We start from the raw sequence: 12,583 nt of genomic DNA, 5'->3' as shown, positions 1-12,583 counted from the left end.
AAAAGTAAACGATATCTTAGGTATTTGATAGTTATATTATTGTTGAAATATTCAAGTATTTTTCAAAGTGTAAATTGGAGATCTTTGATAGCATATTGCTTAATTAAAAACAAACCCCTTTTCAAATTTGCTTTCACCGGGCAACATAACAAGTATCATATTCAACCATCTGCCTTTCTTCACTAAAACGGTCTATCCAATGATTGATTGAATTATTAGGAAGTCATTTGTCTTAATAAACTATGAACAAATTTTTTTACGTTACTTCAAAGGCAGTTTTAAGATATACCATAATTATTTTAGTCGTTTGTTGAATGAGTTCCACTGAGACAACCATTTTTCGTCACAAGTACCTGCATAATGACTTTATTTTCACATTGTGAGCAAATCTTTATGCGGCATATGCTATTTATAGAACTTGAGTGTGCACCAAATTTGTTTTATAATCTAAATTGTGGTTTTGTAGATATAGAGATAGTTCGAGAACTTTTTGATCACCCCTAGTAGATACTAACACAAGGTTTTTCATATCGATTTTAGGTGTTTAATTTCATTGGTGATAATTAAACTTTTGATAGATATTATAAGTTATCTGTGGCAAACTTACAAACTCTTAATTTTAAACTTTGATGGTGCTCATTTTTCCTTACCTGGAATCAAAAAGTTTATTTCAATACGTGCACTATTTAACAACTGTTCGATAATAATACTAAATAAATTACTTCAAGCCACACTATAACACAATTCCTCTTTGAAAAGTGTTCATATTATTTAAAATATTTTGCAACTGTAATTCTCTTCTACATTTAAAGATTGTTATGTCCCTCCATATTAAGAAGAGGTCTGGAAAACAAAATTCTGTGCTAAAAATAGACCACGTGCTGCTATCAATGAACTACTTTCAGGGTTCTTTACACTCTTTTTGAAGACAACGATACCTTGTTTTGAACTTAAAATTATCATTTAAAAGTGCAAAATTTAGACATTTTCTCAACAAATGGTTGTAGAGAGAACATTAATGCACACTTTGCGTATTTTTTTGGATTTTTTAAGGCTCTGCTGAATTCTGTAGCTGCGCAGTTCTAAGGAGCATATCAAAAGCATTTTTCTGCAAAAGTATATATTATATATGCACAACATGCATTCAGTTATGCATATTTATTGTATCTTTATCATAAGGGTTTAGAATTTGATCAAAATATAATGTACTTTAGCCATTTGAAGAAATGTTTACATTTTGTTCTCACTGCACTAAATATGGCCGTACATCCCCCTTAAAAGTGAGTGAACAATGTATCATTTCATGAGCGTTTAACGGGCCATATGATGCTGTTTGAATAACAATTATAATTGGATATTGTTTACAAATTCATCGAGGAGGATTTTTTCTGAAATTTTCTCCAATATTTATATATCCGAGGGGTTATAGAGAATTTTGCAGACTAGAGCCATAAATCAAAACTAATAAGGTATATAGTAGAGTTTGTACACTTTGAATTAATTGTCAATGTTTTCGTAAGCAATGGAATGACCAAGTGGCGCAACCTCAAAATACGCTATCGCATTTCTACAGTGAATCCAACGGAGATGAATGAAAATCTGCTATCCAATTTTCACAAGTTAAATGTGGTGGGACAAAATTGACAAATTTGCCTCATTTTGTCTATTTTCAGAGATCTTGATCTTTATAAAATAAAATTATTTCAAATTCTCTAAAGGATACACAAAAAAGTCGCCGGAAAGGGGTGATTTTCCCCAAAATTAATAATCTTGAAGTTTAACTTTTAGAAAACTCGCATAAACTTTGAATTGTTTGAACAGCATTGAGAAAGATAAAATGTGACGGTAAAGATGGATTCAATAGCAAGAAAGATTAGAATTGTAGCTTGTGATAGTCCAGATAGTCCAAGATCAAAATAGCCTTTTGCTTATCATGGTAATGAACAAACTTGATCACAAAATCAAAAGAAAGGTGAGACTTAAGAAATTGTCTTGGTTGAACAACAAAAAGTTTCGCGTTATAACGTGAAAGTTACGCATGTATTCGCGAAAGTTTCGTGTTATAACGCGAAATTTTTGCGAATAAACGCGTTGTAATTCGAAAGTTGTACGCGTTTATTCGCGAAAGTTTCGCGTTCTGAAGCGAAAAATTTATTTTTTTTAAAATGAGCCCAATGAGCTTTCGTATGTAGCAGAGGTATATTTTAGTTGGAAATTAAATAAAATATTAAAAATAAAAATTAATTCATATGTCGAACATCAAGAAATGCAAATGAGATTTAGTTGATTCCACCCATTGTGTGATGTGAGCCATCCAACATCTCATCGACAGGTCCAACATCTCAATCCCCAGTCAAACATCGATTTTTTTTAATCCGCTGAGTAATAGATTTAAAATGTAAGGCTTTTTTTAGTATTGATAAATATAGGAACTAATTCTTGGTTTATAAGAAAAAGGAGATATTACATCTCATGAATAAGTTACTAGTATTTAAAGTGGTGTTATTATGCCTTCTTAATTATTTGGTGTTGTTTATATATCAGAAAATCGTGGTAGCTCTCCTTGCACCATATCATACACTACTATCTATGGCACGCCAAATTCACAAAAATGAGATAAACCTAGTTTCACATTTGATAAACTAGGTTTATCGACTGTAAACTATAGTTTAAAAACCGTAAACTATAGTTAACGATTCGTTAAGTATAGTTTTCATCTGTAAAACTATATTTAACGGTTGTTAACTATAGTTTACGAATGATAATCTAAGTTTATCTGTCTGTAAGGGACCAGGCAAAATTTATCACAATGATGGGACCGGTACAAACGGGCATGGGACAATGAGTTTTATCATGGAAGAAAACCATGGGACAAAAACATTTTTAGCTTTAAGTACCCATGGGACACAAACTTTTTTTCAATGACGTACAGTACTTAACCCAAGAGAAATATTCATTTTTTTATTATTTTTTTTAATTTTCGAAAACTAAATCATATCTTTGAAACTGAAGTGAAGGATACAAATGGCAACATAAATATTTAAATGGAAAATATTACAACAGCTGAAAATGAACAAAAAAAAAAAACAAAAAAAAAACATATATTTAAATGTTTGAAATATCTGTAGTCTGAAAGACTCCTTAGTTGTGTTCCAGTTATCTCACTAACACCAAGATGTAACCATGGGACAGAATTTTATAAGTCTAAAGGTATGGGACAGATATTTTTTTAAAATACCAAAGCCATGGGACATATACTTTTTTTAAATGAGGATTTTGTTTTGTACTGGTCCCATCATTGTGATAAATTTTGCCTGGTCCCTAATAAGCGTTAACAATAGATTTTGTTGATAAACATAGATTCACGTTTGTAAACTATAGTTTACAATCGTAAACTATAGATAAGAGTGGTTAATCAGAGCATCAGAAATCGTGAAACTATTTTTATCAGATCGTTAACTAAAGTTAACGGTTTGTAAACTATAGTTTACAAATCATGAAACTGTATTTATCAGATAATCTATGTTTTGCAATCGCAAATGATTGTTTTCAGTGTTAAGTATAGTTTACGGTTGTGAAACATAGATTATCGCGTTAACTATGGTTTACGGATGTAAAATATAGATTAACGTTGTTAACTATAGTTTACAGTCCGTAAACTATAGTTTACAACCGATAAACCTAGTTTATCGACTGTGAAACTATGTTTAGCTCATTTTTGTGAATTTGGCGTGCCATAACTATCTATTATCAATTCTGTACCTCCGTACATAACGTAGGTTAAAAAATGTATAAGTAGGCCATCGACAATAAAAGTCCAATATAGCAATGGTCAGTTATGACGTTATTGTGGTGGGGGCAGGGGTGGAGGGATCGGCTACAGCCTATACCCTCGCTAAGAATGGACAAAGAGTGATGCTTCTGGAACAGGTAGGTCAAAATCTAAGGGCAGGGTTCCTATACAGCAATGATAACAGAACAGATGTAGAGGGATAAAAATGTAAACACAACCATGAGAACTCGATCACAGTCACTGAATGTTTATAGAATAGAAGCAACTAAATATGCAATCATTGCAAAACTCCTTGCAAGCAAACAAATTCAAAGAATTATGGTACCCCACTTTCGGTGTTTTAATGCATGGGAAGCTATTATTTATGGCATATTGTATCAAACATTTATGCCTTTTCATGTCATGCAAAAATTATCATCAAAGTTAAAATATTGTGAAAATATTATCAAAAATGAAGATCAAGGCCAAGGGGTCAAGATTTTTAGCATGCTCGGAAACGTCTCGTCACAGGCAATGCACGTGTCAAATATGAAATCCTTATCTCTCTTTTATAAAAAGTAATAAGGAAAGATAACATTTTTGAAAAGTAAGTCAAACGTCAAGATCAAGGTCAATGGAATATCATACCAGTCTAAAACTTTTTCTATTTTCAAAGTAATATAATTTTTTTTAAAAGTAGGTCAAACTTCAAGGTCAAGGTCACGAGGTAAGAAATTAAAAGTATAATTATTTGTAAAGGTCTTGACTACGGAAGCGTATTAGTGCCACACAATATTTTTTTAAAAGTTGGTAATTCCAACTTTAAAGTTGGAAATTCCAACTTTAATCTTGGTAATTCCAACTTTAAAGTTGGAAATTCCAACTTTAATCTTGGCTTTTCCAACTTTAAAGTTGGTAATTCCAACTTTAATCTTGGCTTTTCCAACTTTAAATTTGGTAATTCCAACTTTAATTTTGGCTTTTCCAATTTTAAAGTTGGAAATTCCAACTTTAATCTTGGCTTTTCCAATTTTAATCTTGGCTTTTCAATCATTTATTCGAACTCTTCTACTCCATTTTCTTAGTATTTTCTTTTGTTTAAAGTATTACAAACTTAATTAAAGTGAAAATAACACACTGAAATAGATTTGTTAGCAATTTATTGCAATCTAGGGGTCGCAATGGGGGGGGGGGGGTGTAAGAAAAGCAGACGGGACTATGGGGAGTTATAATATGGAACATTTATAATGGAAAATAAATACTAGCACATTAAATAATTTGTTGAACTCTTTTTATCTGTGTTTGTTTTATTTTTTTTTACCTTGACCTTCCTTATGACCTTACATAAAAATTCCAACTTTTAATTAGAAATCCTTATATTCCTTTAAGTCTTCCTGTGTAATTATATTGAGAATAACTTCATAAAAATTATGTACACAAAATTATGTACATGCCAGGATTTCAACTTTACCAATTTCAGATTTATTATGTATTGTATGAAAGAATAAGCTATAAAAATGAGACAACAAGACTCGATGTAATCAAATTTTATTTAATCAAATGAAACATTTTCTGCTAAATATACAAAATATATAACTAAATGTATCAATTCTGTACTGGCGCAGATTCAGGATTTTTTTCAAGGTGGGGGGGGGGACTTTAAAGTTGGAGTTACCAAGATTAAAGTTGGAATTTCCAACTTTAAAGTTGGAAAAGCTAAGATTAAAGTTGGAATTACCAACTTTAAAGTTGGAAAAGCCAAGATTAAAGTTGGAATTACCAAGATTAAAGTTGGATTTCCAAGATTAAAGTTGGAATTACCAAGATTAAAATTGGAATTGCCAACTTTAAAGTTGGAAAAGCCAAGATTTAAGTTGGAATTACCAACTTTGAAGTTGGAATTACCAACTTTAAATTTGGAATTACCAAGATTAAAGTTGGAATTTCCAAGATTAAAGTTGGAGTTACCAAGATTAAAGTTGGAATTACCAACTTTAAAGTTGGAAAAGCCAAGATTAAAGTTGGAATTACCAACTTTAAAGTTGGAATTCCCTAGATTTAAGTTTGAATTTCCAAGATTAAAGTTGGAATTACCAACATTTTAAAAAATTTTTGCGTGGCACTAATACACTTCCGTACTTGTCACAAGTAATGCACATGTGAGATATGAAAGTCCTAGCTCTTCTCAGTTAAAAGTATAATGACCAAGGTTACAGTGTTTGAAATTGTGATAGGCAAATAGACTGAAAGACGGACAGACAAATAAGATTAATGCCCCCCCCCCCCCCTCGCTTTCGTGAAAGCGGGAAAAAATAAGAAAGGTATGGGGGAATGAACGACTGTCTTTCACATTTATTTTTAATATCTGACCTTAATACTTTTTATTTTATTGAAAGAACTCATATAAATTTTTGTTCTCCTATTTACATGTAAGAAATAATGCTTATCATTGTTTTGAGCAGCAATCGTGAAGATACTAAAAATAGCTTATAAACAAGACACTAAAAATAGTATATATATAAGACACTAAAAATAGCTTATATATTGAGGCATTTTGTGCCAGAAAATGCTTTTGATGATTTCCAAGGACAAACATGTTCTTGCGTGAAAACATATTAGAAGCTTTATGCTTCACATTTTGAATTAAAACTTACAATCACATCTTGATTAGAGAATTTTAAAACCCTTAAATCAAGAATAACAAATTTAACAAGACGTGTTTGCGAAACACTGACGCTCCCGTATGGCAGCATAGCGAAAGTTAAACTTTCTAAAATGCAAATCAAATATGTTGGTACCCAAAGTAAGGCCTTCTCACTAGAAATAGAATTGTGAAATATGAAAGCCCTAGCACCACATGTTCAAAAGTTATGGCCAAGTTTTTAAAAAGTAGGTCAAACTCTTACGCCAAGGTGAAAGGGTAAAAATTATTTGTATCCTAGGAATGGTCTTGTCACAAGAATAACATATGTGAAGTTTGAAAGCCCTGGCAGTTACCGTTAAAAAATATGGCCAAGGTTAAAGTTTTTTCTAAGTAGGTAAATCTACCAAGTTCAAGGTCAATTATAATGAAAGGTTTTGTCACTCAGAATACATTTGAGATGATGTGCTAGGACAGCACAAACCGGTTAAAAGTCATGGCCAAATTAAAAGTGTAGTATATTTTTTTTATAAAAGTATTTCAATCTTCAAGGTCAAGGTCCAGAGGTCAAATTTGGTGGTACCCAAGGAAAGGCCTTGTCACAAGAAATACACCGACGGAATATAAAAACCATAGCCCAACCCACTTAAAAGTTATGGGAAATGTTAAAGTTTTTGCGGACAAACAAACGAACAGACTTACATACAGACAGACGAATGGACAGGGCAAAAACTATATACCCCGAAACGTCATTTAAGGGGGCATAATTATTTTGTGATATACAGGAGAATTAACCAGTTTTTGAAGTAAATGCTCTGAGATGAAAAAAGCTCTTATACAGCACACATGCTCTTGGCGAAGGACTTCTCCATACGTATAATAATACGATACGACATTTTTATTTTTATCACCTTCTATAAGATAAACCAAAAGTACAAATAGCTATACAGTATAAAATATTTTAGTTTCCACTCCCGCACACACGAGGCAGTTCCCATGGACAAAGCCGCATCACGCGTGTTGCTTACGCCAGTGACGACCATTACGCCGTTATGATGAAAGAAGCTCACATGCTTTGGCGACAACTCGAACAAGAATCCAACTCCAGTATATTCGAGTGAGTATAATAGATACATGTGAGAGACGTGCAATTTTCCCGTTCGAGTAGATTGAGGATTCCTAATCATTGTGCGCTTAGGAATGAAAAGTTAAGTATTAGAAATTTAGACTGTTCAATACCTCTTGCATATGAACAAGCAATTTCAAAGAATTGTGGTCCACCGCTTTCGGTATCTTAGTGGGTGAGATGTCATTTTTTTTTACTGATGACATATTGTGTCAAATATGAACGCCGCACATGTATGTCATTTAAATTATCACCGAAGTTGATTTTTTAAAAAATTTTAAAATAAGGTCAATCGTGAAGGTCAAGGTCATGAGATCAGAAATCAAAGCATGCTCGGAAATATCTTATCACAGGTGATGCACATGTCAAATATATAAGGCCTATCTCTTTTCAATCAAAAGTTATAAGGAACAAGATGTGCTTCTAAAGCACTGCTGACCCCGTATGTTAATAATACGAAGATTAATCTTTTCTTAAATGCAAATTAAATAAATTGGTACCCAAAGTATGGTCTTCTCACAAGAAGAACGATTGTGAAATATGAAAGCTCTAGCACCACCTATTCAAAAGTTATGGCCAAGGATAAGTTTTTGAAACGCAGGTCAAATTTCAAGGTCTAAGGGTTAAAGTTTTGGTTTCTTTAAAAAGGTCTTCTCACAAGTATTACATATGTAAAGTATGAAAGCAATAGCCCTAACCGTTCAAAAGTTATGGCCAAGATTAAATTCCTAAAGGGTACACCAAGGTCAAAATCAAAGGGTCAAAGTTCTTGATATCCAATCAAGAATTGGGTCACAAGGATTAAATATGTGAAGTATGAAAGCCCTAGCCCTAACCCTAGAAAAGTTATGGTCAAGTTTTTTCTAAAAAGTAGGTCAAACTACAAGATCAAAGGGTAAAAGTTCTTGGTATCTAATGAAAGGTCGTCTCACAAGGATTAAATATGTGAAGTTTGAAAGCCCTATCCCTAAACGTTCAAAAGTGATGGCTAAGGTTAAAGTTTTTCTATAAATACGGAAAATCTCCAAGGTCAAGGTCAAAATGTCAAAGTTGTTGGTATAAGGCTGGGCAATAATATCAATATTTCAATATATTGCAATACAATGACAAAAAATATCGTATCGCAATACGATTTTGTAATATCGATACATTGGCAATATGCTTAAATTAAGGAATTTTGTTATTAAATATAAAAATGGACTTATGCAAGTTTGTTATTAAGCCAAACAGTAAGACAGAAGTGTTTTTTGGGAACATGTCAGAGCATAACTTAAATGAAATCAACATTTTTTTTTACGTGTTGGTTACTTATCATAGATATGTACATTCTGCATGTAAATTAGAGTAAATAGAGTAAGAAAATGCCATTTAAATTACATTGAAAATATTGCAATACATACCGCAACACAATTAAAAATATTGCAATATATCGCAAAACGAAATCTCGGGCCAATACCCAGCCCTAGTTGTTGGTATCAAAGTTGTTGGGCTTGTCACAAAGAATACATATGTGAAATATGAAAGACCTAGTATCTACTTGTTCAAAAGTTATGGTCAAAGTAAAAATTTGGAATTTTTGTGTAAAAGTGGGTCAAACTCCAAGGTCAAGGTCTTGTCACAAGGAATACACATGTGAAATATGAAAGTCATACTCCACTAAATCAAAAGTTATGGACAAGGTTAAAGTTTTTTGTGACGAACAGATAGACTGACAGACGGACAGAGGAATGAGATTTAATGTCCCCTCGCTTTCGCGAAAGCGGGGGACAATAAATCCGACACTGACTTGAAAGCAAATAAGATTTTGATTTTTGAATTTTTATCCATTATTACAATCTTCTTGTTTGTAAACATCAATCTTCGCAAATTTTTGTCGTAGCTGCAGATCTGTAGCTCACTGGTGATCGATCAACAGATCTGTCTTTGAGAATAACTTCTTCACTTCAATTTATGGTCACTTAATTCTCAGAAATTGTGGATATCTGTCTGCTGGTACCCCTGACGACCCTTTTATCAAAGATACAGTAACGTCTTTGAGAACGCATGGGGTTGAACATGACGTCATCAGTCACAATGAGCTCCATCGTAAGTATCCAATGATCAACGTTCCTACGGGGGCTATCGGAGTTCTTGACCACAGCGGGGGGATACTGAAGGCGAATAAGGCGCTGTATGCATTCCAGGTGTGTTTGGAGAAAAAAATCTTTGAAACTGATCAATCCATAATTTTCTTCTTCTTTCTCTCTCTCTTTCTTTCTAAAGTATAACAACGCTTGCGATGTCAACTTACAAATTGTACTTTTTACCAAAGTTGTACATAAATACATTGTACATGTAGATCTGTACAACGTTATAAAATTACATGCACTTTTTTTTATCATAAAATATTTGAAAAGGAAAATGAAAAGTATAATTGTAAGAAAACATTTGATTTCTACTCTGATCAGAAAGAAAAGCCAAACTATTTTCATAACCTCTTTGTTAGAAAGGCATAATGTACATGTACTTTGTAAATTTGTACATTAATGTAGATTTTTCAAAAAATTTAAGGATATCTATTTGTTAATCATCCAATGCCCCATTACTTTATTAAAAAAATGTGTAACTTGTTTTCCATTTCGTACCACAGGATGTGTTTAAACGCCTCGGGGGAACAATAAACGACGGAGAACAGGTATTTCAAATAATTCCTGGAGACATTATAACCGTAAAAACCTCCAAATCGACGTACCAGGCTCGTCACGTGATAGTTACGGTCGGCCCATGGGCACACAAGTTTTTGTCATCTCTGGGTCTACGTCTTCCACTGAAGGTAGTATTTTAAATTTATAAACAAGAAATTCAAAATCATATTCTCGCTCATAAATTAATATTTTTAATATTAATAACTGACTTACTATTAAGAAACTAGAAGATCCTCCACTGGAACGGAAGACCTTAAAATAGTTATAGGTATTCCTTATGAAATTGGAACCCTTCCGCTGAGACGGAAGACCTTAAGCTTGAAATAGTGACACTTTTGTGATGTTTGGTAGGTGATACGGATATCTGTGCACTACTGGAAAGAGAAATGGAGAGGTCAATATTCAATGCAAAAGTTCCCAACCTTTATGTATGGAAAAGTATACGCTATGCCATGTTTTGAATATCCTGGACACGTCAAGGTATGAGCTTTGGGAAATATCAAAATGCGATTATGGAAAATTTTAAAATATGGACCAAATTATATTAGATACATTCATCAAATGTGAAACATTTTCCAAATTACATGTAATTTACTTTCAGGCATGTCTTCACGATGGACCGGAGATAGACCCCGATGACACGGACGCAGTGAATACAAATGACGTCACCGAGACAGTCCGGAAGTACGTGTCTGAACACCTTCCGGGACTGGAAACGGCTCCTTCGGTGACCGAAACATGCATATATACGGTAAGTAGGGACAAAAGTCGACATAAATTAATGAGATGCTATTGAAATGAGAAAACATATCAATATCGAAATTTACTGTTGTAAATCTAAATTGATAATTGCAGGTCCAATTTCTCCTGTTTCTTGTCTTAATGTGGCAATTTAACCCTCACCATTGTCACTGAATGCCAAGGATAACGGCAATCCGTATAGCATAAATAGGAAACATTGATTCAAATAAATTTATCATATTTTCAAACTACGGGCGATCTCATTATTTTTTACCTTCTAAACATATTGATCAATCTGTAACAGAAAACATTTCCATGCAAAATGAAAATATTATATAATAATTTTGATTACCATCTCTAACGCAAATAAGATTATCATTAGTACTGTTTAAGGGGTCCACAGAGAAGGTAGCTAGAGTAATCCTACATTCCAGCTTTTGAATAAGTAACGGTTTCCCCCATTACAGTTATAATACTTATTTTCGTCACACTTAGTGAGACAATCAAGATTAGGAAAGAGGGAAATATTTTCTACATTCTAGATAATAAGGGCATTGTTTAGGATTTCTTTACCTTTTCTGTTTTCAAACACTCTACTTTATAGATGACTCCAGACAGACAGTTTATATTAGACAACCATCCCAAGTGGAAAAACATAATCATAGGAGCTGGATTTTCTGGTAATATACATTATCTCTCAATTGTTTCAAAACTTTAAATGCGATGTATGTGTACAAAGTTATTTAAAATAATGATTGATTGAATTTTCGAAACACAGTGACCTTTAAGTAGAGTGCAACACACCTTCAATATGCATTAAATCTAAACGTAAAAGGAAGATGTCTTCCATATTCAATAGTTCACTCGCTATATCCGAGGGCCATTATATTTAGCTGTTCACTTAGTCCGTACCAGTGTATTTTAAGAAAAAAAGCATTATAATTACTTATTCCTTCGCTGCATCCTTTACCTCTTGAGAATGTAAAATGTGGAGTGCAAAAAATAAAAAGTCTATATACAGATAACAAATATACATGTAAAAATAAAACATATTGTAGAATGATTAGGAATGGAAGGCATGCAAGCAATTCACATCTCAAATATTTTAAAAACTGGAAAATGGTGTAAATAAAGGTTTCAACCGTTTCTTTTTAAACAGGTCATGGATTTAAGCTGGCTCCTGTTATTGGTAAAGTACTGACGGAACTTGTCCTCAACAAAGACCCTTCGTACGATTTGTCACGATGTCGGATCCAAAGATTTCTTCTTCCTAAGCACCAGTTATAGGACGAGGACTAAGAATTTACTTGCTGCACAATCTAAATAATTTTATTGAACAAAACCATGCATATAAAAATCAACGTGTACGCCCAGGTCACATGCTACCCACAGTAACAGTGGTGATTTGATAACGCGACCGCTAGTAAAGAAAATTCACAAAAACATAGAATCATCGGATTGAATGAAGATGCTTAGTGTTGGATTTCAAGCGCTTATTCTTCCTTGACGTGCAATTACATGTGTTATTCCCCTTCCACAATAATTTTGCTGATTTATAGTTTACTTTAGAAAACAGTTAAACATGCTAGTGCCCCCTCAATAAAAATGTCTAAGGACCT

General features: G+C 32.9%; 1 protein-coding gene across 1 annotated transcript; it reads left to right on the top strand.

The window, feature by feature from the left end:
* The first annotated feature begins 3,802 nt into the window (after nucleotides 1-3,802).
* LOC134254630 (peroxisomal sarcosine oxidase-like) lies at nucleotides 3,803-12,554 on the top strand. Its single transcript, XM_062737168.1, has 8 exons — nucleotides 3,803-3,930; nucleotides 7,379-7,530; nucleotides 9,509-9,722; nucleotides 10,169-10,351; nucleotides 10,575-10,703; nucleotides 10,825-10,974; nucleotides 11,569-11,644; nucleotides 12,124-12,554. Exons 1-8 carry the CDS (start codon nucleotides 3,829-3,831, stop codon nucleotides 12,249-12,251), a joined length of 1,134 nt encoding a protein of 377 aa, XP_062593152.1. The 5' UTR covers nucleotides 3,803-3,828; the 3' UTR covers nucleotides 12,252-12,554.
* The last annotated feature ends 29 nt before the right edge of the window (nucleotides 12,555-12,583 follow it).

The sequence above is a fragment of the Saccostrea cucullata genome, unplaced genomic scaffold (genome assembly GCF_032062105.1).
Source record: "Saccostrea cucullata isolate Sc308-1 unplaced genomic scaffold, CSIRO_AGI_Scuc_v1 ctg2595, whole genome shotgun sequence".
Lineage (NCBI taxonomy): Eukaryota > Metazoa > Mollusca > Bivalvia > Ostreida > Ostreidae > Saccostrea > Saccostrea cuccullata.
Note: the sequence above shows the minus strand (reverse complement) of the source record. Positions and strands in the feature narration are given on the sequence as shown.